The sequence below is a fragment of the Triturus cristatus genome, chromosome 9, assembly GCF_964204655.1.
Source record: "Triturus cristatus chromosome 9, aTriCri1.1, whole genome shotgun sequence".
NCBI classification, from domain to species: Eukaryota; Metazoa; Chordata; class Amphibia; order Caudata; family Salamandridae; genus Triturus; species Triturus cristatus.
In genome coordinates this window covers 181,907,768-181,926,276 of record NC_140592.1, presented here as the reverse complement: position 1 = coordinate 181,926,276, position 18,509 = coordinate 181,907,768, and the positions used below count along the sequence as shown (strand labels likewise).

Sequence of the window (18,509 nt, the reverse complement as noted above, 5' to 3'; positions counted from 1 at the left end):
AACTTACAACAACATTAAACACTTCTAGTGGCAGTTACCAGCAACGGTGTCCTAATTGTTCCCGAATTAAAATAATTAGCCAACACCATCTTTAAATGGTGTTCCAACAGAAAACACAACCTTAGATGATCTCTATGTGCAGCCATTTGTGAGTGCCCACTATAGATGGTGTGTCTAAAGATTTTCTGTACTTGTAAATTGTATTCACTGGTAACATTAAAATATCAATTACAATACACATCGATATTCAAGGACAACACTCCTATTGTATCAAGTTGTTGCGCAATACAAAAGACCCTTCTGTCTATTCAACATGTGTGTGTATATAGGTCTCAGGTTGTATCCCTATGTAATGCTGATGCTGGTTTTAGTGTAATTATAGGAAGCAAGCCATTTCAAATCTATCATTGCGCCCGTTGGGTATTAAGGTATCAAGCTTTTTTATCCAAAATGCCTCTCTTTGTAAAAGTTTTCTGGAATTATCTGTATCATCTTGCAATGGCACTTGTTCAAGAATTTGGAATTTGAGTTGCGCTATTGTGTGTCAACTTTGTTCCCAATGTATTGCAAGGCCTGAGTTGGGATTTTTGTGTCTAATCTTGCTGTTATGCTCCGTCAATCGAACTTTCATCTTCCTTTGGGTTTTGCCAATATAGAGTAGTCCGCAGGGGCATTTGATGGAGTCCCCACATTTTGAGAATTGCAATCTGTGATGCTGTGTAATCTAATTTGTTCCCCTGTTCTGGGGTGTGAAAGTAAATCTCCTGGTATAACATTGTTGCAGTGTATGCAGTTCCAGCATTTTTGTGTGTGCCTGCTTTGCCTATTGGAAGGGTCTTCCTTTTCTTAGTTGTCAGAACCTCTTTGAGATTACGTGCTCTTGAGTATGTGAACAGAGGTTTATTGAGAAATAACCTGTTGAAATCTGTTTCAGATTATAGTATTTCCCAATGTTTACAGATGCTTTTTTTAATCTCTTGACGCTCTTGAGAACTTACAGACAAATACTGTGCGATTCGATGATTTTTTATTTTTTTGGAGTAATACATCTCTAAAGGAAATTATTGCACGCTCAATGTGTTTGTTTAGTAATTCTTCAGGATAACCTCTTGCCATGCAATTCATTTTTTGTGTTGTGAGAGTTTCCATACATGTTATTTCAGGGGATATCCGTCTATTTCTGAGAAATTGAGATACTGGTAGATTCTGTTTTAGTGATGGTGGATGGAAGCTATCGAACAGTAATGAGTTATTTCTATCCGTGGGTTTTCTTAACACACGTGTCGTGATTTTATTAGAGTTCAATCCATACATCAAGAAATGACAATGCGTTCTTCTGTATGGTGTATGTAAATTGAATTTGAGGATCCTGTGTGTTCGGGAACCGTATGCATTCTATCAGAGATTGGTCCGAATTTTTCCAAATAAGATAGATATCGTCGATAAATCTCTTAAAAAATATCAACCCCTCTTGCCACGTGGGCTTTGTGAGAATATGATCATACTTAAATTTGGCCATGAATGTATTCGCGTATGCTGGCACTCCGGAAAATCCCATTGATGTTCCATTGAGTTGAATGTAGAACTCTTCTTTCATTAGCAGATATGTCCCTGTGATGTCTAAGTTGATTCTTACATATTGCAGGTGAACAGGAAGGCCATTTTAGATACATGTTCTAGACACTGGTGGTTACGAGTTTCCCAGCTGTATGTGACTTTACTGAAAATGGAAATGTTGGAAATGGTATCAAACATCTCATATTAATGAACCTTCACTGATTCCAGTGATGTATTTATTCATACATGCACCCAGAGGGCACCTTAGAGGTGCCTCTTGAAAATCTGCCACTACTAGTGTTTTGGCTGACTGATTTAAACCAGCCTTCCACCACAGACAGGTTTCAGTCCCCTGGCAGACGAGAGCCCACGCTCTCTGAGGACAGAAACAGTGCCTGCTCCGGCCGGAGGTGTTCTAAACTAGAAAAAGTGTTATTATATGGGAGTAAATTATTACAGACTTATTTTCCTCACTAAAAATATTTAAATTAATCACAGGGGATGTATTTGATTATCCAAATCATAATTTATTTTGATCTCTTAAGGCACATAGTAATCTTCACTTCGGGTACAGGTACCTTAGGTGTACATGTTAAAACATTTCTGACATACAATTACACATAAATTACACAAAATAAATTGAACAAGCAAAACAAAAGCAGCTATACTATGCTGTACAAATTTAGATTTTGCAATTTGTGCAGCAACTAGAAACTTAATTCAGTCTTCCAGTTGTTTGGACATACTATGGCTGACCTTCCTAATTATTGGACAGTCCATGTAGGAGGTAGTCTATGATGGAACACCCATGGAGAACAATTTTGCCCTCTGTTTCCTACTTTCCTACTCTGTGTTCACAGTATTATCTTTATGAATATTTACAAATTGACAAATAGACTCCTCCTGGTCTTGTTGTTGACTCGTTACTTGTCTGCCTGTTTGCCTGATTCTCAGATTAATCAGGTGTCCAGCAAACGTGGTTGTGATCTTAAGTCCCTTACGAGCATCGCGGTGGAGCTCTCGCATTGGTCAAGTTTTCCATTTCTTTGCTTGGAAGTAAAGGGAAAAATAACTTCTCAGTAGGTGAAGTGTCCTTCTGTGCACGTCCTCCAAGCAGAATGACTATGTAATCAGCATATTAAGGCAGGAGGCTTCAAAGGCCTCTGCCACCTTCGTTATGCAACCCAAGGCTTCCCCAGACAGGGGAATTGCCAGTCCCTCCCCTGGGCCTATTTGGCACCAGGATAGGTGGGAAAATTAGCTAATGAGGAGCAGTGTTCCCCCCTCAGGATAGTTCCACCCCTAAGGTGGTGGAATTAGGCTCACTGGGTCAGGGTTATGCCCACTTTCCAAGGGAAGTGGTCATATAGTGAGTGTATACACCCTACAGGTATCTAGCCCATTGACTACTACCTATCACTCCCCTTAATGCCCCTAAATTAAGTATTATGGGGAACCTCCGATGCCAGGAAATCAGATTCGATGGATCCAGAAGAAGAGTACAAAGAAGAGCTGTGAAACAGCAAGAACTAAAGACTGCTGTGGACTTTTGGGGCCAATCCCTGCCTGTCTGCACCAGTCTCGACATTTGTGGCCGAGTGTCTCGTCCTGCAGTTGAGCAACTGCCAAGGAATCCAGAAGACTGCCAGCCCTTCGAAAATTGCCAGCAATCTCCCTTGGAGTAAAGGAGCTACTCCCCTGCAGTCCGCAGGCACCGTAGAAGCAGAGTCTAGTTTACCGTGCAGCTGCTCCCTGGCCAGCCCGATGCAGGTCCCTCCAGGAAGAGGTACTTGTGCTATTGAAGGTCAGATCTGTCCTCCCTCCAATTGAGAGGACACCAGGACCAACCGGAGCTGCACATGACCAATACCTGGGGTACCGGACCCCTTGCAGCAGCCAAGACCTGTTTAAGTCTAGTCGGGACTCTAACAGCACCAAAACTGAGCAGCCATCCAGGGACATCAGCACTGCAAAAACCCACTTCCAGAGTGGCCCAGTAGTCCTGATTTCTGCACCCTCAATCGGGACCAACCGCAAGGCCCTAGGATGCACAGAGCCCGGCCGACCTTGCCCCTCTGCAGTCGAGCAACCCAGCCTGGATGCCAGCGAACCAGCTGTGCCCCTCTTGTTCCCAGGACCCCTGTGATCCGAGCCCCCAGCTGGGTGCTCCTGGACTTGTCACCAAATCCGCCTCTGCAGCCTGTTTCTAGGTGGCCCCTTTTCTTTCCACTGGCATAGCGTGCAAAGCTACCAACTCGACCCGCACCTCTTCACCCGCATGCCACTGGGTAGGTAATAAGTAACTGCTGGTGGTACTTTGGGTCTTGGCCCCCTATGACCTTAAGTCCCAAAGGAGACCCCCATAAAACGACCATAAATAACTGAATACAACATATGCCTTTTCTCGCATGGAGAAGCATTGTTGCGTAAAGACTCATTAAGTGAACATTTTTACTTACCTGCTAAAATCTATATTTAAAAAAATACCTATTTGATAACTGAGTTCCTTGATATACGAATGTAAATAAAAATGTAAAGTATTTTTCTAAATTGGTCTCAAATCTATTGTTGTATGTGTCTCATTTATTGCCTCTGTGAGTACAGCAAATGCTTAGCACTATCCTCTGATAAGCCCAAACTGCTTGCCCACACTACCACAAAAGAGAGCATTTATTGTAATCCATTTTGCCTCTGTAAACCAATAAGGGTTGTCTGGACTCTTTACATAGTGTATCTCGTTTTGGTCCACTATATAAAGAGCCTGCTTCCTACATTTGTGGTTCAGCGGTCGGACATAAGAGTTTGCATTCCCTGATACCACTTGGTCGATAGGTGTTTTTTGTCGATTTTTCTAAATTTCTAAACTTGAACTGTCCAACTATATTTGAGTTTAAAATTTATCCTAGATAGGCCTTTTAAGATTATAGTCTGATAGAAGTTCCCAACTGATCTAATACATTGTCTGATGCAGAGTGTACTGGCCAGGCGCTCAACCTTGGTCCCTACCAGAAACTCAAGTTGACCCACCTTAAGGGCCTCTGTACAGCATAAAGCCTTTGCCATGGGCTCATTTGCAGACCCTGCTTGCTGAGCATGATAGAGCCATGGCAATGAAAGAAAGCCCTAATGATACTGGGAATAGAGAGGTCAGTGAGTTACATGAATCCTCAAATCGCCCCTACTGACTTTACCTCTACTGGAGGAACTCTGGTAGTACCCCAGATGAAGATGAAGATGCAGATCTTAAAAAGCTAGCTAGGTGAATAGCTCTAGTAGCTAAAATCTTAGCTATAGACCAAGATAGCGAAGATGGGCGAAGGACCCATCTCGGGTGGCAGCAACATTTTAAATAGGGAGAAAGATGAAGCTTTTGACCTTAAGATCCCAAAAGGTTGTGTCCCCAAATATGTAGAGGGTGATATCACTAGGTGGTTTACAGCTTTTGAGAGGGCCTATACGATAAGGAGACTCAGACAGAAGTGTTTGGTCTCTCTACTTTGAGCTGTTTACAGGAAAGTGCAGGGATAGACTCCTGACACTGAATGAGGCAGATGCCGAGTCCTATAACCTCACAAAAGATACCTTGTTTGAGGGTTTTGAACTCTCCACTAAGGAGTTCAGAATGAGGTTCAGACAGACTCCCAGAACCTTGAGTCAGACCTGGGTAGATTTTATCAACTTCATTCAAGACACTAGGTGGCAGGTTAAAAGGGAACAAGGTGCAAGACTATGATGGGCTTTAACCTTTTTTTTTTTTGTTTTTTTTTTTTTTGGAGCAGAGCAACGACATAGCATCCATATACAGAATACAATGTATATTGACAAGGTGTTATAAATACAAAAATACAATTATTGAAACCTCTAAAAAGTATTAGATAGCCTTCCCATCTAAGTTCCTTCCTTTATGTTACTAAAAGTAATAATCAGAGATCTCATCCATGTTGAGGAAGGGACATAATATCCTAAACAGCAACAATAAAGTGCTATAGGGAAAGATATATCCGTAATTAGTGAGCAGCAATTGCATAAAGAAAAGTGCTAGTGCTTCTCAAGTATAGTCATTTGAAAAAAAAAAAAAGTGCTAGTGCGTTCATTTATAAAATATAGAATAGCCTTCCCAACCATGTTCCTTCCTTCCTTTGTGTTACTAAAAAATAATAATCAAGGATCTCAACCATATTTGGGAAGGGACTCAATATATCAAACAGCAGTAAAGTGCTATAGGAAAAGATATGATATCTATCATTGTAGCAGCAATTACATAAAGGAAAGTGCTAGTGCTTTTCAAGTATAGATTATTTAGAAAAAAGTGCTAGTGCATCAATCTACAGGGACTACTATAATTTATAACAAGATAAAATTCAATTTCCTATGCTTTACCCCTAAAAATGCCACAGAAATATTAATAGATTCTGTTGAAGTGCAAAAATCGCAAAGAGAAACATTTGATTGTAAAAACTACTACAATTATTAACAACATGGCCAAGACATTGTTCAGTTTCCTTTATCTTTTTCCAGATCTCTAAAATACTTCCAGTTTTTCTCAAATTTCTTAATGGCACCCACCCGGCTTGCATATGCTCTTTCAAAATTATAGGTTCTTCTCATTTTCATCCACCACTTAAAGTGAGAGGGAGCATCAGTGGACTTCCAATTCTGTAGAATTAAGGAACGGGCCACCATACAAGAAATAAATATAAAGGTCTCTTCAGCCCTACTAGATATCGTTCTATTTTTAACGATGCCAAACAAAGCCAATTTGGCCTCTGGCTGAATACTCTTCCCAATTGCCCTTCCCAAATCCACAAAAATTGTATTCCAAAATAATTCTAGTTTCGGGCAAGAGAAGAAAGTATGGTGCCAGCCACCCTGACCATTAGCAAGACATCTGAAACACTTATTTTCAACTTCCGGGTATCTTTTCCCCAAGGCCTCCGGAGTCAAATAGGCTAACCAACGTGATAGAAAGGCCATCCTTTTAAAGTTAGCCGCTCGTAATGCTTTATTGCCTAGATGACAAATCGTTTCCCAGTCTTTACATAGAAGACTGCATTGTGTCACGTGGTCTATTTTTCTTAGGTGGATTTCAACCAATGGCATTTGATTCTGTTGAAGTACCAGCCTATACCAATTCCCTATGCCCATTATTTTGGCCCCGTATAGGGCTACCGCTAGTTCGGATGGAGAATTAAAGATGGGCTTTAACTTATTATGAAAGAGCATCTGTTAAGTGACGGTGTTTCCAAAAAATTGCGTAAGTATTTGGTGGACCTAGGTCCAGTCTCTCCCCAAGAATTGGCAAAGAAGGCAGACCATTGGGTTAAGACTTGTTGTCCAACATGTCTCATGGAGGGGGTGACCAAAAGAAAGGGGGTTGCTAACACCCCCTTCAAGGGAAAGAGAGTTGGCAACCTAAAGATTAAAACAAAAGGCTTTTAAAGGTCTCCAAAATCCTGTTCAGGAGGGTGGGCCCCAGGTGCATCCCCAGTAACACTAGGGTGGTGAGTCTCTAGATGGGATCCTTGGTGTGCCTTGACTAGGTCAGAGAAAACACACTGGAGCCACTTTAGTTTCAGAGGATGGGGTGGGTGTAGCTGCCCTGGCTGTCTGGCCAGCAATCTGGAGAAATAAAGACCACAGACTTTCATTAATGGGATTATAGTGGAAGCACTAAGAGATAAAGTTGCAAATGTCGTCATGCTCTCTGAAAAACGGTATCCCAGAACAATACTGGACTGGACAAACTTATCCAGTCACCAATGCTAATGTGACCAAGGTTCATTATATGGCTATGGTATCCTGGGAGTGGGTAGGGTTTATTGGCCGGAAGAGGATGGTCATGCCCTCTGCCATTCCTGTTGAATGTCTAAGAAATTATTTTGAGTCCTCAGCATGGGCTGAGTTAGGGCTAAGATCCCTTGCAGCAATGCTGGGAATCCCTGAATGAGTGTGTGTTAAAACCTGAGCACAGAGCAAACCCCAGGGTGAAGAAGAGGAGTTGTCGTCTGAAAGTGTCCCAACTCCCCAAGAAAAAAGGCAGGAAGACTTGGAAGCCAGCTTCTGAACATCCACACGTTCAAAGGAGAAGGTCTGTCAGCCCAAGAGAGAACTGAGCCTCAGGAACTTGGGCCTTAAAAGGCAGAGCTCCTAAACCCAAGGGCAGAGGATCTGTCCAACTCTTAACAGCCTGAGACCGCAATCTGATGCACAGGAAAAGGGAGCGGGCACTAGCTCCCACAGGACCTGTTGGGAGGAGGGATTCCTTTACACTGAGCCAGAGACCCCAAACCTGGTGCCACTAGGAGAATGATGGTGCCTCAGCAGTACAGAGGGTGTTTACTCATTGGCCCATGACATCTTCCTTGCTGGGTGTCTTGCCAGAGCAAGACTAGGAGCAGGCTAGTCGGCCACTTCTACTGGCCAAACATGTCCCAGAAGGTGAATGAGTTTTGTAACGCCGGTGTTCATGCCAAGCCAGTGGCAAAGCAGGTAACCACCCAAAGGCTCCTTTAATTTCACATCCAGTGGTTGGAGATTCCCTTTGAAAGGGTAGGGGGTTGACGTTGTTGGCCCCCTGGGCCCTCGAGCAGCATCAGGGAACAGATTCATACTGATGGTAGTTTCATGCCACCAGGGTACCCTAAAGCTATACCCCTACAACTGTCAGTGCTCCTGCCGTTGCCAGATCCCTCGTAAGTATTTTTCCAAGAGTGGGTTTTACCTAAGGTGGTGGTGTCAGTCAGAGGTAGTAACTCCATGTCTTGCTAATTTAAGTCCATGTGCAGTGAATATGGTGTGACCTATATGTTCACTACCCCATATCATCCACAAACCAGTGGTTTAGTTGAGACATTCATCAAAACCATGAAAGGTATGATAATGGGTCTCCCTGGAAAACCCAGGGGATAGGATGTCCTTTTGACATGCTTGCCTTTGTTTACAGGTAGGTACCTCAGAAGGGAGTATGGTTCAGTCCCTTTGAATTTCTGTTTACGCATCCTGTAAGGAGACCACTGTGTCTAGTTCAGGAAGGCTGAGACACCTCTCAAAGAGCCAAACCAAGACATTGTGAACTGTGTCCTTGGCCTACGTTCCAGGATGGCAGAGTACATGGGTAAAGCATCCAAAAACCTTGAGCCAGCCAAGAGCTCCAGAAGCATTGGTAGGACTAAAAGGCTGCACTGGTGGAGTTCCAACCAGGGCAGAGGGTATGGGTTTGGAGCATGTGATACATAGGGCCTCCAGGATGTGTGGAGTGGTCCCTACCCTACCCTTGAGAGGAAAGGGGAGGTCACCTATCTAATAGGCCTAAGCATTAGCAGGACTCCTCAGGATCATCCATGTAAGCTGCCGAAAGGCTGAGATGACTATGGTCATGGTCACTGATGAGGATCAGGAAGCAGAGAGTGAACCTCTCCCTGACCACCTCTTCTACATCCCAAAAGATGGGTCAGTAGATGGAGTTGTTTTCTCAGACACCCTCTCTGCCCAACAGAAAGCCGATTGCAGGAAAGTCCTGGAGCGGTATGCTCAGCTAACCCCTGATCAGATGTGGATACTGGAAACCATACACTAGCCAAAAACAAAATATATAGACCGGCTGAGTCAAGGAGAGCATCGGAGCTGAAGTCGGCAATATCCTGGAATTCGGAGTCCTTGAACCCTCTGAGAGCTCCTGGGCCAGCCCAGTTGTTAGTCCCCAAGCCTCATTCCAAGGGTGGAAAACCAGAGTTGCGGTATTGTGTGAACTAGAGGGACCTCAGCGCAGTAACCAAGACAGCTGCACATCCATCTTAGAGCAGATGAGCTAATTGACAGGTTGGGGGCAGCCAACATTCTCAGTATTTGTGATTTGACATCAGGGTTTTGGCAAATTGGTATGACTGCAGGAGCAAAAGAAAAGTCTGCATTCTCAACCCCAGATGGACTTTATCAGGTCGCTGCTATGCCCTTTCGTTTAAAGAAGTCCCTATGATATTGCTATCTATATTGCACTTGGCAAGATCACTTGATCCACCTTTGGAAGGTCCTGAAGGCTCTGCAAGCTGTAGGTCTCACTATCAAGGCAAGCAATGCCAGCTAGGGCAGGGCACAGTTGTATACTTGGGCTACCTTGTAGGTAAAGGCTAAGTTCAGCTATTACATACATATATTTCTGGACTGGGAAACTCCAACAATCAGACCTAATTCAGGCCATTCCTTGGCTTGACTGGGTACTACTGGAGGTTTGTGAAGGGGTATGGCACCATTGTGGCACCCCTGACGGAACTTCACTCCAAGAAGATGCCATAGAAGATGGACTGGACAGTAAAGGTCGGATCTGTCCTGCACCAAGTGAGAAGACCCCAGGGCCCCAAACGAAGCCCAACAGGACCAAACTTACCAGCAGCCAAGGCCGGTTTTAGCCCAGTCAGGACTCAAACAGCACCGAGACTGAGCAGCCATTGAGGAGCGTCCGCACCACAGAGACCCACTTTCAGAGTAGCCCAGCAGTCCTGATTTCTGCACCCTCAACTGGCAAGTCCGACAATGGCAAGGCCTTAGGACACAGAGTGCAGCAAACCTTGACCTTCTGCACCCGAGCGCCACAGCCATGATGCCGACTTGTTCCCCGGACCCTTGAAACGTAATGCCCACATCTCCTTCCCCCCCCCACCCACCCAACTATGCCCCCTGCTGCTCCTGGTACCGTCCCCAAGCCTGCTCCTGCAGCTTGTTTCTAGGTGGCCCTCTTTTTTTCCACCAGCGTAACGCGCAGATCTTCTAACCTGACCAATACCTCTGCACCCGGGTCATGTAACGAGTAACTGCTGGTGGTACTTTGGTACTTGGCCCCTTTACGACCCAAATTCCCGAAGGAAACCCAAGAATCCCACTGTAAATAACTGTATGAAACATTTGCCTTTTCTCCCTCCTATAGGGAAGCATTGCTGCGAAGACGCATTTACGTGATCTGTTTTACTCACCAGTGAAACTCCATATTTTAACCCCTTCCATGCGTTGGACGGCCCCTGGCCGTCCGTCACAGTGGGCGTGTGTGGAGGACGGCTGGGGGCCGTCCGAGCCCCGCCCACTCAATAAATCACCAGCACCGCGGCGGAATTCGTGCCGCGGTCAAGGTGTTAAAAAGTACTTACTTGATAACAAAGTTCTTGGTATCAACATTTTTATAAAATTACAACGTAATTTTATAAATTGGTCTCGTATTTATTTTGGAGTGCATGTCTCTTTTATTGCCTGGGTGAGTACAACGAATGCTTAGCCTAAACTCCTCACCCACGCTACCACAAAAGAGAGCATTCAGTGATATCATTTTTGCCTCTTTAACCCCTTCGCCGCGGCGCTAATTCCGCTGGGGGGGTGTGGGGGTGAGCAAGGCGCCGCCATGCTCGTGATGGAACCACGCCGTCGTGAGTCACGGGCGAGCTGTGCTCATGACGGCGTGGTTCCGTCACGACTCCTCCCACTCGTTATTTCGCCCACACAGGCGGGGAATCAGTGACGCGTGGGCGGAGCGGCCACAGCATGGCGGAACCACGCCGTCGTGAGCACACGCCGCCCGTGGCTCATGATGGCGTGGTTCCGTCATGCGCACGCAAGGGGTTAAATCAGTAAGGGCTGCTTGGAGTGTTTACACAGTGTACTCTGTTTTGGTCCACTATATAAAGAGCCAGTTTCCTACAATTAGCATTTATTTAGTGCGCAATCTCCTTTTTGATGGTCTTGCAGAACCTTTACTAGTCCTGAAATGGCTAATTGTCCACTCCTTCTGCACTTGAAAGGTGGCATCCATTAGTAAATTGAAATAATTTCCAAAGAAAACTAAAATGTATGCTTTGTTTTAGATCCCTCTGCTTCATAGCAAATGTCCCCAGAGTTTAAAAGATTGTACTCTTCATAGAACATATTTTTTTGGTGGTTGTGGCTTTGTTTAGCGGTGTTCATGAGTCCAGAACTGAAAATGTTCATATCGTCAGAATTTGCTTCTTTGTAATTTTCTCTGAAGTAATGAAAACCTACCTTTTAAATTCAAAGAGGAAGCTGAAAATATAAGGCCTTTATATAATGAAGCTTTCAAAACAATTTCATTGTCTCGGACAATGCAGGATTACTTGTAAAACATATTATCTGGAACTGGTGGCTAAGCGGCTGATCTGTTGGCCGTCGATGCATGAGGTATAAATATAAACTTGAAAGAAGCCTTATCAGCTTCTTTTGCTTTTCAGTGGCATATGCAAACCAATGTAAGGGTAATGCATTCATATAGGTTTGAAGTTTCTAAATGGCATCAGCTAACACATTCTTTGAGAATAATTTGTAGGCAGATCAGCACTCTTGATAAAATTGTTATACTATCCGTGCTGGTTGTGTGCCAATAACTCACACATTACATTTTTCATGATTTTGTTAAACGCTCAAGAAATAAAGGGTAGATTAACTGCTTTAATTGTTGAAATTATTTATAAAAGTATTAAAGTTTGTATTTGTTGTGTATACCTTAATTGACTGTGTGCGCCCATTTTTCAGAGAGGGAGTTTGATCCTGATATCCACTGTGGTGTTGTTGATGTAGAAACAAAGAAGCCCTGCACTAGGTCATTAACATGCAAGGTTTGTGATTTTATCTTACATATATTGCATTTGTTCATGAAAATTGAGTTCATCAGTTTAGGGTACTTCAAATTTTAAGCAGAATGTAAACCCAGATTATTTTCAGTGTCCCACTAAAACGTATCTTATTAAAACTGCAATCTTCATAGGTTGATAATGTTGTCAGTTTAGTATGAATAGCTCCTATTCACAGTACGAGTCTGAGAATGTGACCATGTTTCTGCATGATTCCTGGTTGGTCTCTTGCTGGAAGAAGTGGATTCGAAGGTGAGAACATTAAGTGTCTTTGCTTACTGCAGACCTTTCTTAATTTACCAAGTATCATACTACATTGTACAGATTTATGGGTTGGGGCTAGGCTTTTTGTCTAATAGCTTTGCATGAAATTGCGGTCTCTTGCTCTTTTCATGAACAAGAGGCGCTTCTCTGCACTTTGTCTTCCTCTTTGCTTTCCAATCATTCTTATGTCTTTCAGAATGATCCATGTATCAAAGACACATGCAATATCTCAGTTGTTAACCAAACTATCAACCATTTTTTAGCTCATATTCCTTCATACAATGCTGCTATTTCATAGATTTTTTGCTTTCACAATTGCGCATTAACAGAACTTCTCATTTTCCTCTTTTTGGAGTTGTTGCTAGTTTGCCCAGCAATAACACCCATGTTACTGCTATTGTCATTCTGTGAATCAGTGTGAAATTGTGAAATGATAAATGATCTAAAATTCTCAAAGCTTGGAAGATCCTAAATTGATGTGGTTAGTTTGCTTAAAAAGGGCTGATTCTGTCCAATCGGCTGCTAAGTTTGCACCTACCTGAATTGTCTATCCGCATTCATTACATTACATTTGTAGATTTATGTAGCACCGCTTATCGGTGAGGGTACCCAGGCGCTGTCCATGGGCATGGGGAGATTTAGTGATTTGCCCAGAATCACAAGATGTTGAGCCGACGCAGAAACTCAAACCCGGATTCCCGGCTCCCAAGTCAGCAGCTCTGCCTGCTGCGCCACATCCTCCAAGATGCAGTTGTCATTGTTGGAGTTCAGTAAAGCTTAGTTGATATTTAAGTCCATAACTCTGCTACTGTTCATGGCAGATACAGATTATTCTGAGATTTAGGCTATGCCTACTTCAAAGTTGTTAAATGAGTTTAACATAAAAATAATCACCCTTTTACAATGAGCATTCTCGTAGGATTGGATTACCAAGTTACACTCTAAACTTGGCCCACCACTGTAGATTTTTGTATTGTGTTCAGGAGTGTTACATTTAAGAGGTTGGGCTGAAGAACAATGGAAAATTGCATCCATTTTTAGTGTTGACTGTGCACGGTTTGCCATTTTCCTCGGGTATTTACGCCAGAGGAAGCCATCTTTACTGGTGGATCGCAATTTGTGAAAAGCTATTGGATAGTTTTTTGCCTGCCATCAAGGAACACATATTTAAGAATGTCTCTGAAGACATGACTCGAGTATTGTATTTCTAAGATTCCGAAAGTCTAAAAATATAGCGCTCCTTGACTGTACAGCAGATTTACTTTCAATCATCACCTTTCTGTATGATCTATAGTTTGAAACTGTGCTGAAGCAACACTGAAGGTATGTTCCTCTGGATTTTATTTTAGAGTGGCAAACGTAACCGATAGAGAAGTCGTCTATTTATTGAGAAAAGGTACAGTGATGCTTAAACATTGGCAGTACTATTTAGAGGGAGAGATGGTAATCCAAAGCCTCACTCCATAAGCCATCTCTCACTTTTGGCAAAATTGAAGGATTGAGAGAACCCATTAATAGAGGTGACTTTTTCTACTAAGGAACTGTTTCCTGCCAGATAGTGGAATCTGTGCCTGAACTCTGTTGTTGATTGGCAGGGCAGCCTGGCCTTTCTGCTGCTGACATTTCTCCAGTAGGTTTCAGACTAGGGGGGTCTGCTTTCAGAGGAGCGTGAGCTGCCATGACCCCAGCCGTGTCCTCATATCCTCGTGTTATGACATTCATCATTGTTCGGCTGGTTTGAACATTTTTGCAAGGGTTGATAGTGATGTCCAGTCAGGCTCTATTGATCGGTCTCTAGCCAAATGCTTTGGTCGATCAGTATTCGGGTTATTACTAGCTGCGGCAAAAGAAATTCCAGTTTGTTTTTCAGAAGTTGATCCAACTCTATTGCCCTCCTGATACCAGTCTTCAAACACTTTCATCTTGTTGCATAGGGAGCAGATTGGCAAAGTGGATCAAACAGCCAAGAGTTTAAGATTATTTAAATCTTACTGAGTCTATTCAAAGATTAGTGTGGTGCAGTTGTGCCTCACGTTAAATGGTGAACTTGTAGCTGTGAACACTGTGTATTTAATCTTCGAGGAGCTAGAGAAGGAGCGCCTTTCTTTTACAGCTCAGCTTTACACAGTTTAGCATAGGGGCATCGATCGCCAAGGAATCTGGGCATCTGCTGCACTAATCGTTAACCTTAAAAGTTCAGTTGTGTATTTGCCATGCATTTGGAGACTGCAAAACCGGCTTGCTTATCTAAAAACAAGATAGGTAGACTTACTTTTGTTTTGGTTTAGAAAGGGTGGACTGTCCTCTAAGAGCAATATCTATACTAATATTGCACTTGTAAGGACCCAAGAAGTTGACCTCTGCAATAGCCAGGTATTAGAGGTGACCTACAGTGTTATGGTTTATGGATGAGGATATCACAATAACCTGTTAAGTGGTGTATATATCATTTGCCACAGGTCAGATCCTTATGCATTGCATAACGAGCACTGTTTTCATCAGTTGTCATCAGTCTGGTCCCTTTTATGACTGATGCTCTACCTCCTCAAATGTTATGATCAATTCTAGCTAGTGAATGGAGACACCTTACAATTTTAAACAAAATGGACCAAATCAGATACAATATTGTGGGTGCTGCCACCTACCATTTAGATTAACATATTTGTAATATGAAAAAACCTAACCACATTCCTCCACTTTTGTTGTCATTTTTGGTTAGTACAGACTGAAAGGTTGAATTGCTTTAGCCTAGTTTATGTCTAGCTTGATCTCTTTAAATAAAGGACGATGTCAGTCACCTTGAAAGCGGCTTATGTGCGTCGATAAGGGTGTGCTGCAATGGCCTTTTCCTCCATGAGAGCTTTCCTATAGTTCTTAGATTCATCTTTTTGCACGTCACAAGCAGGATGAAAATTCTGTTTTGGTGAGCGGCAGTTGAATGTTTTTAATGTGCTACATTTTACAGCCATCAGGTATGAAACGTTTAGGTGTTGGCTATCCCTTGTATGGCTGTGGTAATCCACATAGATACTGTATGTCGAAATACTGTTATTCCCTGGTCATTTGCCTTCTCGGTGTTGTGGGTACCCTGCCGCCAATACGAGGTGCTGGAAACAGCATGTTAGTATTGCTGATGCTTGCCTCTTACGGGGCATACATCTTCAGTGTGTCTGCGCGCCTTTGCCACTCTGTTTCTGATCAGTGATGTGCATCTTTGTTCTCTTCTCCATTGAGCCGGAGTAAATAATGCTTCATTGCTCAGCTTTGAACCACACATGCCACCTCTACTGTTTGCAGGAAGTGCTTTGCATAACCTGGTGGGGGTTGTACAGCCACCTGGTGCACACCTGTGCTGCTCTGTGTGAGGTCCCTAAAAAAAAAAAAAACACACATTGCCTGCCTGAAATAAGGATGCACAAATTCAGCATCATCTTTACCAATGGATTGGTCCACCTGTTTTGGGTGGAACCAGTTCTCATGGACTAGGAAAAGAATTGTAAGAGACCTGGAGCTAACGTCCTTTCAGATATTAAATGTGCTCCAAACAGTTAGTTGCACATTCAGATCCACTTTCTCATCCCCCTCGAGCTAACTTCGCAAGCAACATTACGGACTTCATCACCATTCCCCCGGCCCCAGTCCTCGACTCCTGCGCTTTCATCCTCTTAGGAAACCTCAATTTCCTTCTAGATGACCAGACCGACCTAAACTCAGCCGCCTTGCTTGACATCATCAGAAACCTGGGACTTATCCACTGCGTCTCAGAACCCTGCCACAGCGCCAAATACATCTTAGATGCCATCTTCGCATCCTTGAGCAGCATCACAATCAACACACAAGACCTTTCACTTAAACAGACCACTCCATAGTCCGTTTCACAATCGGCATACCCCTAACAAAGAAGAACCCTCTCAGTGGGCCGAGCACAGTGACATTGGAACAGCTTGACAGAGGTTGATTGGGCAAAACCAAACTTGTACCCACGTGTCTCCTGGCACGCAACATTGAAAACATCAAGTGGAAACACCAACTGTGCCAACACTCTGCCCCCATAAAACGAAGCCACACAGCAGAAACTAGAACACAAGCCAGCTGGTACATGGAAGACCTCTGAATGACCTAACACTGCAAACAAATGGAACGTAAATGGAGAACCAGCAAAGGGGAAGTGGAAAAAAGTATTTCAGAGCTACCCAGAGAAGGTACCTACCACCAGTTAATCTGAGACAATAGGAGGAAGGCCCTAGTAATAAAATAAATAAAGCATCAACAGCAGCAAATAAATCATCGCAATTGTCAGACTTCACCACACCCAAAGTGTAATAGCAGGCCAGAAATGTAGTGGGTGTACAAAGTTCTTTCAAGTCTCCTGTACATTCAGACTAACCGCACCCCAGGTTTTCTAGAGGCTTTGGTCTCTAGGTCCTTCTTTGTCATCATAGCTAAACAACCATTGGGGATTTCAGGCATTAGAAATAAGTCCCACCAAATCTGTGGTGCTAGGGAAGGCGATTTGTATTTCAGAAATTGAAGACTTTAAACATATGCTACTGTTAGTCAATGATTAATTTATAAATGTATTTTGAATGTGTTACCTTAGATACTACTTATAGGCTCACAGAACATCGGTGGCACAGACAAAATCATGTGCTGTTGTGTGAAATGTGGCAACCGTTGGCGTTATTTAGAGGTTGCCATGGGTCACATCTGTAAAAACCATAACTGCTCCACCTTTGCCACAGCTTTTACAACCCCTGGCCTGAGCGGTGACCTAAATGGTGCTAAGGACTATGGGGTGAATGAGGCACGTTAGGGCTCCTCCCTCCTTGTTTTTATTACACCAATATATAGGACTTTAGATAGCCCTTTTCTGCATATAACTGCCATCTTGTCTTGGGCTCGAACCTTGCAAGATGTTTTTGATGGAAGAAGTATTTTTGAGTTGCAAGGTACCCTATGGCTTCTCCCTTGGTTGGCAATGCGCATGGGCACCGACTCCATTGATTTTTATTTTTTTCCCACCATCGCATTCAGATGCATACAGTTGGGGCCACTTGACGCAATGTTTCAAGTTCTCTGTTTCAGCCCTGCGCGGTACAAAGATTGATTCCCACAGTCAAACACATGTTATCTGCATCTTTATTCAGTTTCCTCGCTCTTTTGCAGACGCCTTGAAGACCAGTTCCCCTGGGAGAATGATGGGAAAGAAATGTACACCCTTTACAAAATGACTTCAGTGTGATGGAAATTCCCCTGGACTGATCTGCACCGGGTGTGTAATTTGTATTTTACTCTACACTGCAAAGACACAGAGTGCACCTACTGTTTAACTTTTCACTACAAGAAAAGCAACAGCAATCCACAGATACCGGATATCTTCAGCAATATAAACCCACTCAGCATTGAGGAAGAAGAGAAGGATGATGTAGAATTGCCTGCACACCAGTCCAGCCCAGAGATCATCTGCTTCAGTGCATACAAGCCAAAAGAGGAGTAGGAAGGAGCACTCTCCACTTTTACTGTCTTCCAAATTAGTGCATGCCGAGCTGCCGAAATGAGCTGGACCCAAACATTGAGCCTCATAAGAGGCTGCACACCAAGGCAGAGCACCGCCCCTTGGAGGGCCAAATTTCCTGGCCAGGGCCACACTGTGGTGAGTGCCTGAGAAAGGCATCTGAGCTGAAACAGGACTCATCTGAGGGCTGTGAGTACCAATGACCTTCCAGCGCCAAATAAAGAGCACACTCTTCAAAGCTGAAAGAACTCATCAGTGCTGGCACAACCTTTGACGCCGAAGCCAACACCAGCCCAAAAAATGGCATGTGAAAATGCCATCGAGACATAGGCAGTCTTCCACTGGCTCTGATAGTTCCAAATACCAGTCCTGGATAGACACAACCACACAACTTCGTCTCTTCCAGCACATCCACACTATCAGCCTCTACCTACTCGCAATCACTCCCTTCACATTCCCCAGCAGGATCTTCACAATCCTACTTGGTTACAGGCAACTACAGACCATATACCACCCTCTCCCCCTCCAATGATTATGAACCACAATTT

General features: G+C 43.6%; 1 protein-coding gene across 1 annotated transcript in view; it reads left to right on the top strand.

The window, feature by feature from the left end:
* The window catches only part of ATXN7 (ataxin 7), a 312,870-nt gene that overhangs the window by 207,113 nt on the left and 87,248 nt on the right, over window positions 1–18,509 (top strand). The window contains exon 6 of the mRNA XM_085624702.1: window positions 12,085–12,167. Coding sequence (XP_085480828.1) covers window positions 12,085–12,167 — 83 coding nt within the window. The remainder of the gene's footprint in view (window positions 1–12,084; window positions 12,168–18,509) is intronic.